The sequence below is a fragment of the Alosa pseudoharengus genome, unplaced genomic scaffold, assembly GCF_046254945.1.
Source record: "Alosa pseudoharengus isolate Yale_2024_CS ecotype anadromous, Long Island Sound unplaced genomic scaffold, YU_APseudo_1.1 YU_APseudo_1.1_scf_3, whole genome shotgun sequence".
Classification (NCBI taxonomy): domain Eukaryota; kingdom Metazoa; phylum Chordata; class Actinopteri; order Clupeiformes; family Clupeidae; genus Alosa; species Alosa pseudoharengus.
In genome coordinates this window covers 23,563,048-23,575,995 of record NW_027468718.1, presented here as the reverse complement: position 1 = coordinate 23,575,995, position 12,948 = coordinate 23,563,048, and the positions used below count along the sequence as shown (strand labels likewise).

Sequence of the window (12,948 nt, the reverse complement as noted above, 5' to 3'; positions counted from 1 at the left end):
GCAGCGGCAGAGATGCTCGGGTCTTATCAGCGAGGCTGGAGCCCACGGGACAATAACTCCTCCATGGCAGCAGGGTGACCTCTCCCTGGGGAAAGGGCGCAGCCTTATCACACCTCTTTGCATGCAGATGGATTTGCTCCGGTACGCTCCGGCGCAGCAGAGATAAGAGATTGCGAGTGACGCGTCTGCTGCCCAGACATCAGCGCTGAGTAACACCACTGGGCGGGGCCACAAGGCCAGGCGGGACAGCTACGCTTGTTTCCTGGGCCGATGTTGAGGAGCCGAGGGACGGGGTGATTACTCACCATTAGGGGCACAGAGACAGGAAGGACAGCAGCACCCAGCCGCTCTCGTAGACAAAGCCAGCGCTACAGACGTAAACACACCTCATTCCAAGGAGCTCATGTTTCACAGTCTGCTTTCATTTGCAACAAAATCACTGGGCAATTTGGTTTTGATTGATATTTGTCTAGTGGTTGTCTTCTTCAAAAATCCTAACCAGGTTATCCACCACAATTCTGGATGCTGTGTGGTCCAAGAGAGTCTGATGTTATTAAAGTTCCCTGAGGAAATAATCCCCTGGAGATGAGGACTCGTGATTGGCCAAAATACAAGCCCGCAGCCCGGCACAGAGGAATTAAAAAAAAAAAAGTTCTTCCTTCTCTCTCTCTGTGTGTTAGAGAAGAGGTGTTAGTAGCAGCGGCCCTCTGCTGCAAAGCAGTGGGGATAATCTAATGTCCTCTGAATAATGAATATAAATGAGGCCGTATAATAGAGTCAGTCTCCCTCTTCTTCTCCTTCTGTCCTGCTGCCTGTGTAACGCTGAGCTCTGGGATCAGAGGACACTGAGGGGCCCACTCCCGCCCACTGCTACGTCCAGCCCAACTCAGCGCTCCACCTCAGAGCCATGTCCACCTCCCGCTGCACGCTATATTACGGTATACTATATTACACAGGGAGAGGAGTGGAGGAGGACAAGTTTGAATGGGAGTGTTCAGTGCTGATACTGCACCGAGAAAAACAATGTCTTTTAGTTGCTGATATAGTTTGCAATATCTTACTCCAATTATCCCTGTCGCTGTCTTTCAGACTCTGCTCTCCTCTCTGGAACTCTGCTTAGGGAGGATGCTGGGAATGAGGGGAAATGACACGAGTGACAAATGTGGCTTGTGGCACTCGGTGAAATGATGAGTTTCATTAAAGCACGCTCCCTTTATCCTCATCACACACTCTTCTCTCTCTCTCTCTCTCTCTCTCTCTCTCTCTCTTTCCTCATGGCTCTCTCACTCTGTTTCTCCTCTAGTGGAGTGTGTAAACCCAGCCCCAGACTACAGTGCTGCAGGCCTCATCTCAGAGGAGCGTAATACATCTCTCATGAATCATGAATGGAGAGAGAAATGAAGCAGTAGCAGATCAGGCCCTCTTGTATCACACATCTTCCAGTCTGGGTCATTATACTTTAAGTGATTCTGATAATAGACAAGCTGCACTCTTTATAATTGAGTAGATATTAGCCTCTGGTGAACTTCAGTATTCATAGAGGCAATGCTTATTAAATGGCCTGTGAGAGTGGTGGTCAGGTGCACAGAAATCATAATACATTTTTATAACACATTTTTGTGTGAGTGTGTGAGTGCGAAAGAGAGAAACAGAGTTAGAAAGAGAGAGAGAGAGAGTGAGAGTGTGTGTGTGTGTGTGTGTGTGTGTGTGAGCATGAGTGCTCCGTACCTCTCGCGGGACAGAGGTTTGGGTTCGGGCCGGATGGCCAGCAGTGAGGAGCAGGCCTGGCGGGCCGGCGGCGACACAGAGAAGTTGAGGTCCAGTGAGCCGGACTTCCTGTGCAGCGGCTCCATCCCCATGGCGCCCTGCATCTCGCTCTCGATGGGGCAGGAGCCGGCGCGGCCGTGGCTGCCCACCGGGTGCAGGTCGGGGGCACAGCCCATGGCGCCGGCCATCAGCGCCTCCGAGGCGGCGGCGGCCGGCGAGTGCGGCTCGTGCGTGGGGGACACGGAGGGCGGCGAGCGGGACTTCTTCTTAGCCGCTGCGCCCGAGAGCAGCTTGAGCAGACCCCCTCCCTTCTTCTCTTTCTGTGGGGAAAAAAAAGAGAGAGATAGAGAGAACGCTGAGAAAAAAAGAACGAGAGAGAAAAAAAAAAACACAGGACACGGCTGCAAATAATAATCCCAGCTTTTCTTCTCCGAGCGAGCGTTCAGCTTTCCGCTTCGTCTGCGCTCACATCATCAAAGCGCCGAGGTCAGAGCCTTTTGTTTGTCTTCTGACGCTTCCTTATGTTCAGCATGAAATGTGTGGGTGTGCTCGCGCTGTTATCTGTGACAGTCATTGGTTGTATCAGAGGAGCTAAGCCGAGCTAAGCGCTCCTGAGAAGGTGTTGAGTGAGCTGCTGAAGTTCACTGGCGGGCCACCTGGGGGCATGAGATAGGAGGCTTTGAGTCGGCAGCCTTCAGCGCCACTCACACTCTCTCAACACGGAGAAATGAAGAAGGGGGTGGAGATTGAAACGGGAAAACGATAACAGATATCGATCAGAGATGGATGCAGGCAGACAGACAGACAGACAGACAGATAGACAGGCATGACCAACAGCCTCCTCATACTGGAAAGGGGTCAGAAACAGCATTTGGTGAAATGCTGCAGTGATGTGCAGCAGAACCCAGACTGAGACGCATGGCATCATGGGGTCTGGAGGGAGGATTCCGCGAGGATTCCCCTCGGACCTCGGCAGCTCCTGTCCAGCAGCTTATTGAGAGTGTGCCACTGTTTGCTGCTGGGATGGACGCTGTGCTTTGTTTGTTTGTTCAGGTCAGAGCGGAGTCTATTCTACACTGACAGTGAGCAGGAGAGGCTGTCAGCATCAATACTGATGGACAGGCCTGGTCAAAAGAGGCCCAGGAGAACACACAAATGCCTTATGAAGGCCATCTGTTAAGAGCTCCGCAGTCTATCACTCCACTTCAGACAGTTCAAGTTCAAGCCGGGCTCTGTAGAGTGCCTTGAGAAATCGTCATGTTATGGTGCTATATAAATAAAACTGAATTGAACTGATCCTCAGACAGACACTGCACCCGCACTCTTGACAAAACCTCTTGCTTGGCAACATTTTATTCCTACCACCTGAGTTATGGTTTAGTCATGCCATGTTCAAAGCAAGCACCTCTGGATGCCATTTTAAGGAAACAGCCAGCAGCCATGGAAATGAAAAGAAGAACCAGAGGGAAAAAAACATTGGCCATTTTCTTGCAATTATGACTCATATAGAATTTACACATTTTATTATATAATTTCCTCCAAAAGCCAGTAAGTGTATTTTGCCAAACCATGCCGAGCAATGAAACATGCACATCTCAAATACAAATCAGAAGACTTAAAGGAAAGGGTTGAATTGACTAATAAAACTAAAGTAATGAAAAACAATTTAAATGAAAATGAGACATTGGCAAAAATGTACTATTATTTCAGACCACATTTCAATGTGATAATAATAACAATTTTAGGATATGTATTCTATGATCCATATTGGAACACATTTTAGAAGTAACCCTCCTGCCTCTATATATAGAGGGTGAGATCTCCCTCTGCAAAGTGGAAAGGGTATATGTGTACATGTGCACATGGGTCTGTTCTCAGAGTGAATCTGAGCCAATTATCACTGAATAATCAACAGTGAGACATCTGTCAGACTGAGAGAACAGGAGGCTGGGTTTACACTCCCCCCTCCCCCCCCAGCCCCCCCCGTCTCCACACCCCTCCCCCATCCTTACCTCAAGCCCACTCCCTCCTTATAGCACATCTCCTGTGTTTCCTACTAGCCCTGTGGTGAGCCACATCTCCACACACTAACACCTACTCCTGCCATGCGTAGCATGTGCCAGACCAATCCTAAAGCAGTCTACTCTATATGCTGAAGCAGATGGCCTTGGGAAGCGGGCAGAGCCGGACAAGACGGCGCTCGGCAGCCGAAGACAGCCAGGCTCGGACAATGACAGAGGAGAGCGCTAACTCTCCTTGTCGTGCGGCTCAAGAAAATGCAGTCCCTGCCAAAGCCCAGGCTCAGAAATGATTAAATCATACATATTGTCACCGAAGCACTTTCCTTGAGGGTCAGTCAGCTTATTTTATGTTCTATTACTTTCATCTTTTCTTTTCGTGGAGCCAGTGTGGGGAGGACAACCTGAGTGGCCTAACAGACATTGACATTAACAGTGTTTTGCTTACTCGCTGAATAAAAGAAAAGCATTGCTGGTCACAGTGGCATGTGCTCATATTCCACTAGAAAATGGTCAATATGGGCTGGCTTTCTCTAGCCTCCATGTAACCCAACACCACGTCCCCCGGCCCTGCACAGTGCATGTAGTGCTTGTTCAACCCACTGCAGCAGTTCACTGTCACCCACCCCAATGCACTGGGCCTCCATTCCCAGATCCCATTACAGACTGGGGGGGGGGGGGGGGGGGCGACGACATGGGCAGCCGATGAGCAACAGAGCTCTACTAGGCATCAGCAGCAGATGAGCCACTGTCGACGCTCCCTCTGAACTCACTCTCCCACATCCACTGGGCCCGGACCGCCAGTCACTTACTTCATACGCTCTGCCGCCACACAAAAGAGCTCCAATGAGCTGCAGACACAACAGCCACAGCCAACGTCATCCCCGAGAGAGAGAGAGAGATAGAGATAGAGAGAGAGAGAGAGAGAGAGAGAGAGAGAGAGAGAGTGTGACAGAGAGAACACTCAGCAGCCAAAGAGTGCGTAATGAGGGTACATAGAGTATCAGTCATCTGATAAGTCTGACGCGGAGACACTCGGAGCTGTGTCTACTTCCTGAGTGGCACAATGAGTAACTGAACATTAAACACTAGGCAGCACACAGAGAGGGGCGCTGTGCTTTGGTATGTGCTATGTGCTTCTCTGTGATGTGGGAGCTGCCCCCAGTGAGCAGGGGATGGCCCTGGCTGGCGCCGCTATCTGACCAGGTTAAACCTGAGGTCCACAAGAGCTAGTGGAAGTGCACATCCATCTCTCAGGACCTCCTTAAAGCGGAGCGATTTGCATGATGAGTAGATATCTGCCGGCAGAGCACAGAGGTATAATGAGAAACCAGTAAGTTCAGAGAAGTCTCGTTCACAGCGCAAGAGCAGTGCTCAGGAGACGTGCTGACGGAGGCATAGATGGACACAGAGAAGTGGACACATAAGGACACAAGGAGAGAAAGAGACTGAGAGAGAGAGAGAGAGAGCAGTAAGAGAAAAGAATGATAAAAGGGGAGAATGAAAGAAAGAGAGAAAGATAAAGTGGTAAGAAAAGAACAACAGAAGTATATTTGGGAGAAAAAGAGAAAGAGGGGGACAGTGAGAGTAGGACAGAGGACTAAAAAGAACAGAGGAGGGCAGCGATGTCTCAGATGGAACGTTACCTTCTCGGATTTCTTCTCCTCCAGTTTGACGCCGGCGCCCTGTGCGTGTGCGTGAGCGTGAGTGTGAGCGTGAGCGTGAGCGTGTGCGGGGGAGGGGGGCTGCAGGGGGCCGGCCGCTGCCTCGCTGCCGTTCAGGTGGGCCGCGCTCACGTTGGGGGGAGTGATGGCGGCCGCTGCCGAGGTGAGGGGGATGAGGGAGCGGTGCGGGGCGGCTGGGGACAGGGGGCTGCCCTGGTGCGAGTGCTGCGGCGACACCATGGACAGGGGCCGGCCCGAGGGGCCCGGGGAGCGAGACGGGGAGCCCTGGGGACGCAGGGGGGACACAGCAGCTGTGGGACGCTCCGGACTTCCAGCAGGAGGACTGTGAACTGTACAGGACAGAGAGAGAGAGAGAGAGAGAGAGAGAGAGAGAGAGAGATGTCCATGTTTGACACCAACCAGATTCAATCAAACATGTTTCATGCTATTTTGACTAGTCCGTTTTATGTTTTGTTTTTGAAATTATGAATTTAAACAGCCAACAGTTCGATCATTATATTTGTGCTGATAGCTAATTCCCAATCGTGCTAAACTCGGTATGAGTAGGTTTGATCTACTCAATCTCATTCTTATCTTGGGTGCGCCTGAAAACGTCAGGAGGTCTGTTACCAGCTTAAGGACACATTTGGAATAGGCTGCATATTTAAACATATTCCAGCGTTGTGCTGACACACGTATGTTTGTGCTTAGAATTTTTCTCATGTTATAAAATTAGCAAGACGCTGCGGTCTTGTCTTGTCAGCCACATTGCCCATCAATAAAATGAGGGCCGCTTGTGTATACATGTTCTGCTTTGGTAATAAATATCATGCCAACAAATCTCACTTGAACCGAACTGAACTGAAAGGGAGAGAGGCAGAGCGAGAGAGAGAGACAGAGAGGGAGAGAGAGAGAGAGAGAGAGAGAGAGAGAGAGAGAGAGAGAGAGAGAGAGAGAGAGAGAGAGATGAACATTTCTGCAGCTTCATCCATTCATCTGTCATTTCAGCACATCTCACAGTCTGCTAAAAAAATCAGAGAGGGAGTGTTTTCTGATGTAGCCAACCACCATCAGTCGGCTGTGACAGCCTTATCGAGGGGGTGCTGGTTTGGACATAACTCTGTCAGAAACATGGCCGCTTGCGCTGATCTGGTGGGAATGTGGGACAGGAAATGAAACCTATATGGAGACTGGCCCAACAGAGATAGCTCACTCCCAGGCAGCCGCCTCCAGAGATAGGAACCTACACTATCTAACCTCACTTTAGCACCACGACAATTCCTCTCCCTGCAAAGATGCTAAGTCACTTTTCAAACAGGGAACATTTATAACTACCTGGCAAGGGACAAAAATTCAGAGATATTTTATCACTATGTCACTGCGTGTATCCTGCACATGTTACACCACACATTCCATACATCTTACTCTGCCAGAGAGAAACCACAGAAAACTAGACAACTTTAGACCTGGTCATGAATAGGCCCACATAATCTCTACTAGGAAATGTAAAGTAAATATATAACTAATGTAGACCACTGAGTCAGGTTTATTGGACAGATGGTGTTAAAACCCCTGTTCCCGAGGAGCTCTCAGACATGTGCTCTCTCTCTCTCTCTCTCTCTCTCTCATGCACATAGGCACAAAGCTAAGCCTGGTGCTGAGACAGACACACAGACACACACACACACACACACACGTCTCAACATGCTGCTAATTCACAGCTCATCTCCCCAGGGTAGGGCCTTCACCAGAGCCCTTCAATTAATGCTCACCTGAGCCTTTGAAGGCACAGTGGCTGAAATGTATGAGCACTCTGCATGGCACAGGAAGTCAGAAAAGAGAGACAGGGACAGATAGGGAAGAGAGAGAGAGAGAAAGAGAGACAGAGAAAAAGAGGGAGGGGGTGGTGACCCTGCAAACTCTAATGAGCTTTTCTCAGACTCAAAGTTCCTCTGCACGGAATACAACCAGCAATTACTGCCAATGTTCAACAGCAGGCCTTTCATTATTACTGACAGCTTATCTCAGCTGTGAAATGCTTTAACAAGGCCTTTAACATGTTAACTGAGTCTGGCCTGCCTGCCGTCCAGCAGCTGGGACACAACACACAAGGTGGGTCACGTTAACACATGTGACAAGAACACATCGTCTGTCGGTAAGTACCACATGGTGACACAAAGGGGAGAATCACTACTGGATATGTAGGAAAAGCAGAGTATCCATTGACAGGCTTTCCTCAAGCATATTCGTCCAGTTTGTGACTGGACTTGTGTGGATTCTACAGCTGGAGAGAGCAATTAGCTACACTGACAGATCCCATGCTAGCCAACTCGCCCCGCTCGGCCTCTGCACCTGCTACTGAGCTGCAGGTGACCTTGGCGAGTGCCGCGCAGATCAGGTGTGGGCTTTTGGCAGCCGCTCAGGCATCGGTCAGCCTCCCTTAACGAATGACCACTCTAAACACCTCCTCACATATGCCCACGCCCACAGCCAGTCACAGCCGGCCACGGCCAGAGGGCATTCCTCCACTTCCCGCTTCCTGTCCCTGGCTGCCCTCTGACGAGCCGGCAGCTCTGAGGGGGACGTCGGAGAGGGGCGGAGAGCAGTGGACAGCGGGAGGGGCCTGATGGACAGTCTCCCGTGGCCTCTCGCCATGTTCCCAGCTCTAATGGGAAGCAGATGTGTGAGGCGGGAGCGTCTGCTCTCTGGGCGCACCAGCCCAACTAGATGATGTGACGGTGGTGGTAGTGGGGAGAGGGGGGTGCTGGGAGGTTATTCTTGGCTCCAGGGTGTGCACACATGCTACACCCTGGAGGCCACTCTGGTGGATCCTCAAAGGGGAATCACTCACACTTCCACGCAGGAACTGGAGCAACTGACACAGAGCCGCTCTCACAGTTTTACCCACATCGCTGGGGCCTTATCTGGGAATCAGGACTCCTCAGCTGTAACGCAGCTCAGAAAAACGATCATAAAGTACAGCGAGAGAGAGAGAGAGAGAGAGAGAGAGTGAGAGAGAGAGAGAGAGCGAGAGACAGAATGAGTGTGTGGGTAGTGAGAGAGAGATGTGCCTAGATATGTAGGCCACAGAAACTAACACCACAAACACCACATTTGTTCCAAACAGCATCCTCAAAAAAGCAGTAAAAAAGCACAGCAGCCTTGAGGATGAGGAGGCAGCGGTGGTCAGCAGGGGACCAGAGAGAGAGAGAGAGAGAGAGAGAGAGAGAGAGAGAGAGAGAGAGAGAGAGAGAGAGAGAGAGAGAGAGCTACTCACCCAGCTGCATGGGACAGCGGGGGTCAGCAGAGGACCAGAGAGAGAGAGAGAGAGAGAAACAGAGAGAGCTACTCACCCAGCTGCATGGCGGTGCGCGCCTGACCCACTGTTTGCGGGCCGGACATGCGCAGGCAGTTCTTCAGGTGCACAGAGGCGGGCTGGAGCTGCGGCGAGGACGAGGAGGAGGAGGAGGAGGAAGGGTTGACCAGCGGGGGCGTGGAGCGCGACGAGGAGCCCAGGAGCACGGGACTGGAGGGACCCGCCGAGCCCGAGGTGCTGGCCACCGCCTTCGCCGCCTGTGCCTGAGTGGGCAGACAGGCCCGCGCCTGGCCCACAGCGAACGGAGCCCTGCACACACACATGCACGCACACACACACACACACACACACACATGCACACGCACACTCTCTCACACACACACACACACGCACACTCACACACACACGCATACACACACACACACACACAAACACAAACACACAAGCACACGCACACTCTCTCTCACACACACATAACAGACAAATCAGCTCCAGATCACCGGCCACTGCACACACTGCTCCACTCAAACTTGCAGCAGCAGGCCTCGGCTTTATTGATAGATGAGAGCCGTCGGGCTCCACAGCAACCAAAACTCCATATTTAAAGGTAATGTGCGAGGAAATGCATTTCCAAGAGGCAATCTTATCGACGACACCTTCATAATCCCCCACATCCTGTGGGCTACGCATCGACTTCCTGTCAGGAGGGAAAAAATTAGTGCTGCTTGCGTGCATGTGCGCAGACATTCAGCTGTTAGAATAGGGCCTGGCCAAGGGAGACTCGGACTGCACAGTCAAAGAGTGATTATGGGAAGGGGTGCAGGAGACTAATTAATAATGCAGCAAAAGTGCATGTAAAATGCTCAGTGTTGAGCGTGATCATTGATCCTTCATTAAATGTGTGTGTGTGGAGCAGGCATGGGCACTCACACAGGGAATCAGGGTTATTGGATGTGATGTTTGCACCTGGGCTCAAGTGCTCTTCACTGGTGAGACGGACTTTATATCATCTATCTGAGTGCATTCATGTCAGAGTTTCCAAAAATGTCTTTTGGAGTGGAGCGGAGAGCATTCCTGCTTCCCCTGCGAGACCCTCCTAATCTCAGCAAACAGCGGGAGAGATGAGCAGCGCTCAAGCCAATTACCTCCTAAGGTGCTTTCCAGAGATGTTTCCCAGACCTCGCCCAATTATGCACATCTCCTGCAAGTGGAGCTCAGAGTAGCTCTCACCTAACAACCCCCCCCCCCCAGAGCAGCCAGCTCACCTCTGGGACACACAACTCTCTCCAGCATCGAGCTGCTTGAGTTGCCAGAGTGCTTATTCACTCTCCTGCTCCACCTGGTTACAAGATATGTGTTACTCTGTGTGTGTGTGTGTGTGTGTGTGTGTGTCTGTGTGTTTGTATGTGCACGTGTATATGTGTGTATGTGTGTGTGTATGTGTGTGTATAGTATGTATGAGGATGGCTACTGTATGGATAACCTGAGCGTTCACCCCTCTGTCTGCACCGGAGGCTCTCAGAGTGATTCCATCTCACAGACCCATTCAGGGGTTAGGACTGTGCTTTGTCTTGCCCAGTAAGATTTTATGCTGCCCAATAGAGACACCTCCTCTCCCCCTCCCACACACACACACACACACACACACACACACTGTAATTTCCATTCAATCAATGTGCCTGTGGTCAGGGGATGAAACCGTAGGGTAATTCTGAGGCGCAGTACAGTAAACCTGTGCCTGATGGCACATACTGCATAGCTCATTTCAGCAGTGTTGCTATAAAATAAATGTATTATTAACCTAAAACAAACAAACCGTGGGATTATCTGTTCCAATACTATAAATTGCCGTTGGCAGACAAAAACGCATAATTACACTGCAGCAATATAGGCAGGACTCTCCAACAACTATAGAGAGGAGCTGATTTTTTTGTCTAGTGAAACAGAAGACACATATAAAGCTGCCCGTCTATGGGCAGCCAAACACAATGGGACATAATAGTCCAGCACAATAAATAGCGTTCTGCACACTGACCAAACAGTTGGTCTATTTGTTTGGGAAGACAGCTATCTGCCATATTCTTATTTGGTATTCTATTGTTCCCCAACACACCCTGGTCCTGTGCTTTGGCCCACATGTCTGCAGCTCATTCCAACATGACGGATTCAGCTGCTGGCAGGAGTTTTTTTTCCTGACAGGCCTCTTGCCATCAGTGGTCAGTTAAGACATTCCACATGGACATTCTGTTGCCATCCGACCTTTTCCTTTTGCGGTGCGCGGCTCCCCTCGGCCGTCTCTCTCTGCGGCACCGCCCCATGCTGGCGCGGGCCCATTCCTGAGCGCCTAATTGCCTCTTGCTCCTTTGTTAGCGCGAGCTGGCCTGCTGAGATCTGCACACTGGCGTTATGTTAATCAGCCATTAATGCCGCCCTATACATTCTAATCATAGAGCTGGCAGAGCAGTCGGAGCTGCATGTCTTCCATCAGCATCCATCAGCAAGTTTTCTTCTCTCTCTCGAGGCTTTTTCCTTTACTTTTGTTTCAGGCACTAGACAAACTTGCCATCAACTTGGAACCCTTTAGAGCTCACCAACCCGCTCCCCTTTTACGCGCACCATCTCCCCAGGGAAGCGAGGATGACCCACCTGGAGACGGGGGTGACGTAGTTGCCGGGGAAGACGCCGGAGGCTCCGCTGCGGAGCGAGGTCCCCTTGAACCAGCCGTCCTGGCACTTCTCCATCACGCGGTACATCTCACCCTTCCGCAGCTCCAGCTCGTCGGCCTTCTGCGGCTTGTAGGCGTACATGGCCAGGTATCTGCCAGAGAGAGAGAGAGAGAGAGAGAGAGAGAGAGGGAGAGAAAGAGAGAGAGAGAGAGGGAGAGAGAGAGAGAGAGAGGGAGAGAGAGAGAGAGATAAAAGCGGGACACTGAGGTGAGCTACAGCAGGTGTTTTCTGAGAGGAGTGAGACCTGCAAATGTGTTTACCTGCTTTGCTGAAAGGGTTTTTCAATCACACAAGGAATAATACCATATCCAAAACCAGAAACCTGTGCAATTCAATGCACTACTTGATGAGCAGCTCAGTGTGTGGGACCTTGGGGTCACTGTGTTCTCTGCACACTAATCCACAGGAAGCTTGGCTAATGCAGCCGCCGCTCCTCCAACTCAACACAAAGTGGAGTGGAAAGCTTTTTCTTGTGGAGTAATTTAGCATATAGAGACGAGGCCCACATGCACGGCTGCATAGAGCGGGGAGAGGAGTTCATATCACCCTCAGGGCACAGCTCTGTCTGTCACCAGGCAGCCCCACCACGCACACACTGACTGTAATCACTCATGAAAGACCACAGACGGCTAGCCTACCCCTCAGCAACACACACGCGCACACACACACACACACACACACACACACACACACACACACACACACACACAAACAAACACACAGACACACACACACACACACACACACACACACACACACACACACACACATACCCTTATGGTAAACTACAAGAGGAAAAATTAACAGCAGCTCGCACACGCACACAAACCCAGGAGGCATGGAGATACAAAGCCTCGGGGTAACTATGGCAACAGAGGTCCTGCTTCTTTTTTTTTTGCTTTCTTTGCGCACTGCCAGTGGAGGTGGCTGCAGGGTCAGCGATGGACGGCACGCACAATGGAACTGTCCAGATGCATGGCCAGGCAGGGCTTCTCCTCAGAGGAGAGGGATGCTTGCTGTGAAGCACGGCGTGAGACAGATTGTCATGGCTCCTGGAGGAACTTGTATTTCAGCCAATATTTGTGTGTATGTGTGTGTGCGTGCGTACGTGTGTATACGGAGAGAAGGAGATATGATCAGCTGAGGCTCTAGCACTTTATTGCACAAGGCTGTGGGCTGTGGCCATCATGCCGTCTCCATTGCTTGAATCCGAGCGCTTCTATTAAACTAGCGCCAACCCATTTCATAAAGCCCACACAGAGAGAAATGAACAAGTCTTGGGATATGGGAAATGCCATGCATGTATGTGCATAATTCCATGACATGCAAATGAAAAAAGTCTCTCTAGTGACACTCAATCACTTGTTTATTACAACTGTATAAAATGAGCTAACAAGAATGCTCTTGGCAATCACAAACTGGCTTTTTGCCCATGCAGTGCAGGAAGAGCAGCAGTG

At 50.8% G+C, this 12,948-nt stretch overlaps 1 protein-coding gene across 1 annotated transcript in view; it reads right to left on the bottom strand.

The window, feature by feature from the left end:
- The window catches only part of LOC143100439 (E3 ubiquitin-protein ligase SH3RF3-like), a 99,006-nt gene that overhangs the window by 5,125 nt on the left and 80,933 nt on the right, over window positions 1–12,948 (bottom strand). Inside the window, exons 6-10 of the mRNA XM_076263624.1 lie at window positions 11,412–11,582; window positions 8,803–9,074; window positions 5,501–5,799; window positions 5,432–5,449; window positions 1,729–2,087 (exon numbers count right to left, since the gene is read on the bottom strand). Coding sequence (XP_076119739.1) covers window positions 1,729–2,087; window positions 5,432–5,449; window positions 5,501–5,799; window positions 8,803–9,074; window positions 11,412–11,582 — 1,119 coding nt within the window. The remainder of the gene's footprint in view (window positions 1–1,728; window positions 2,088–5,431; window positions 5,450–5,500; window positions 5,800–8,802; window positions 9,075–11,411; window positions 11,583–12,948) is intronic.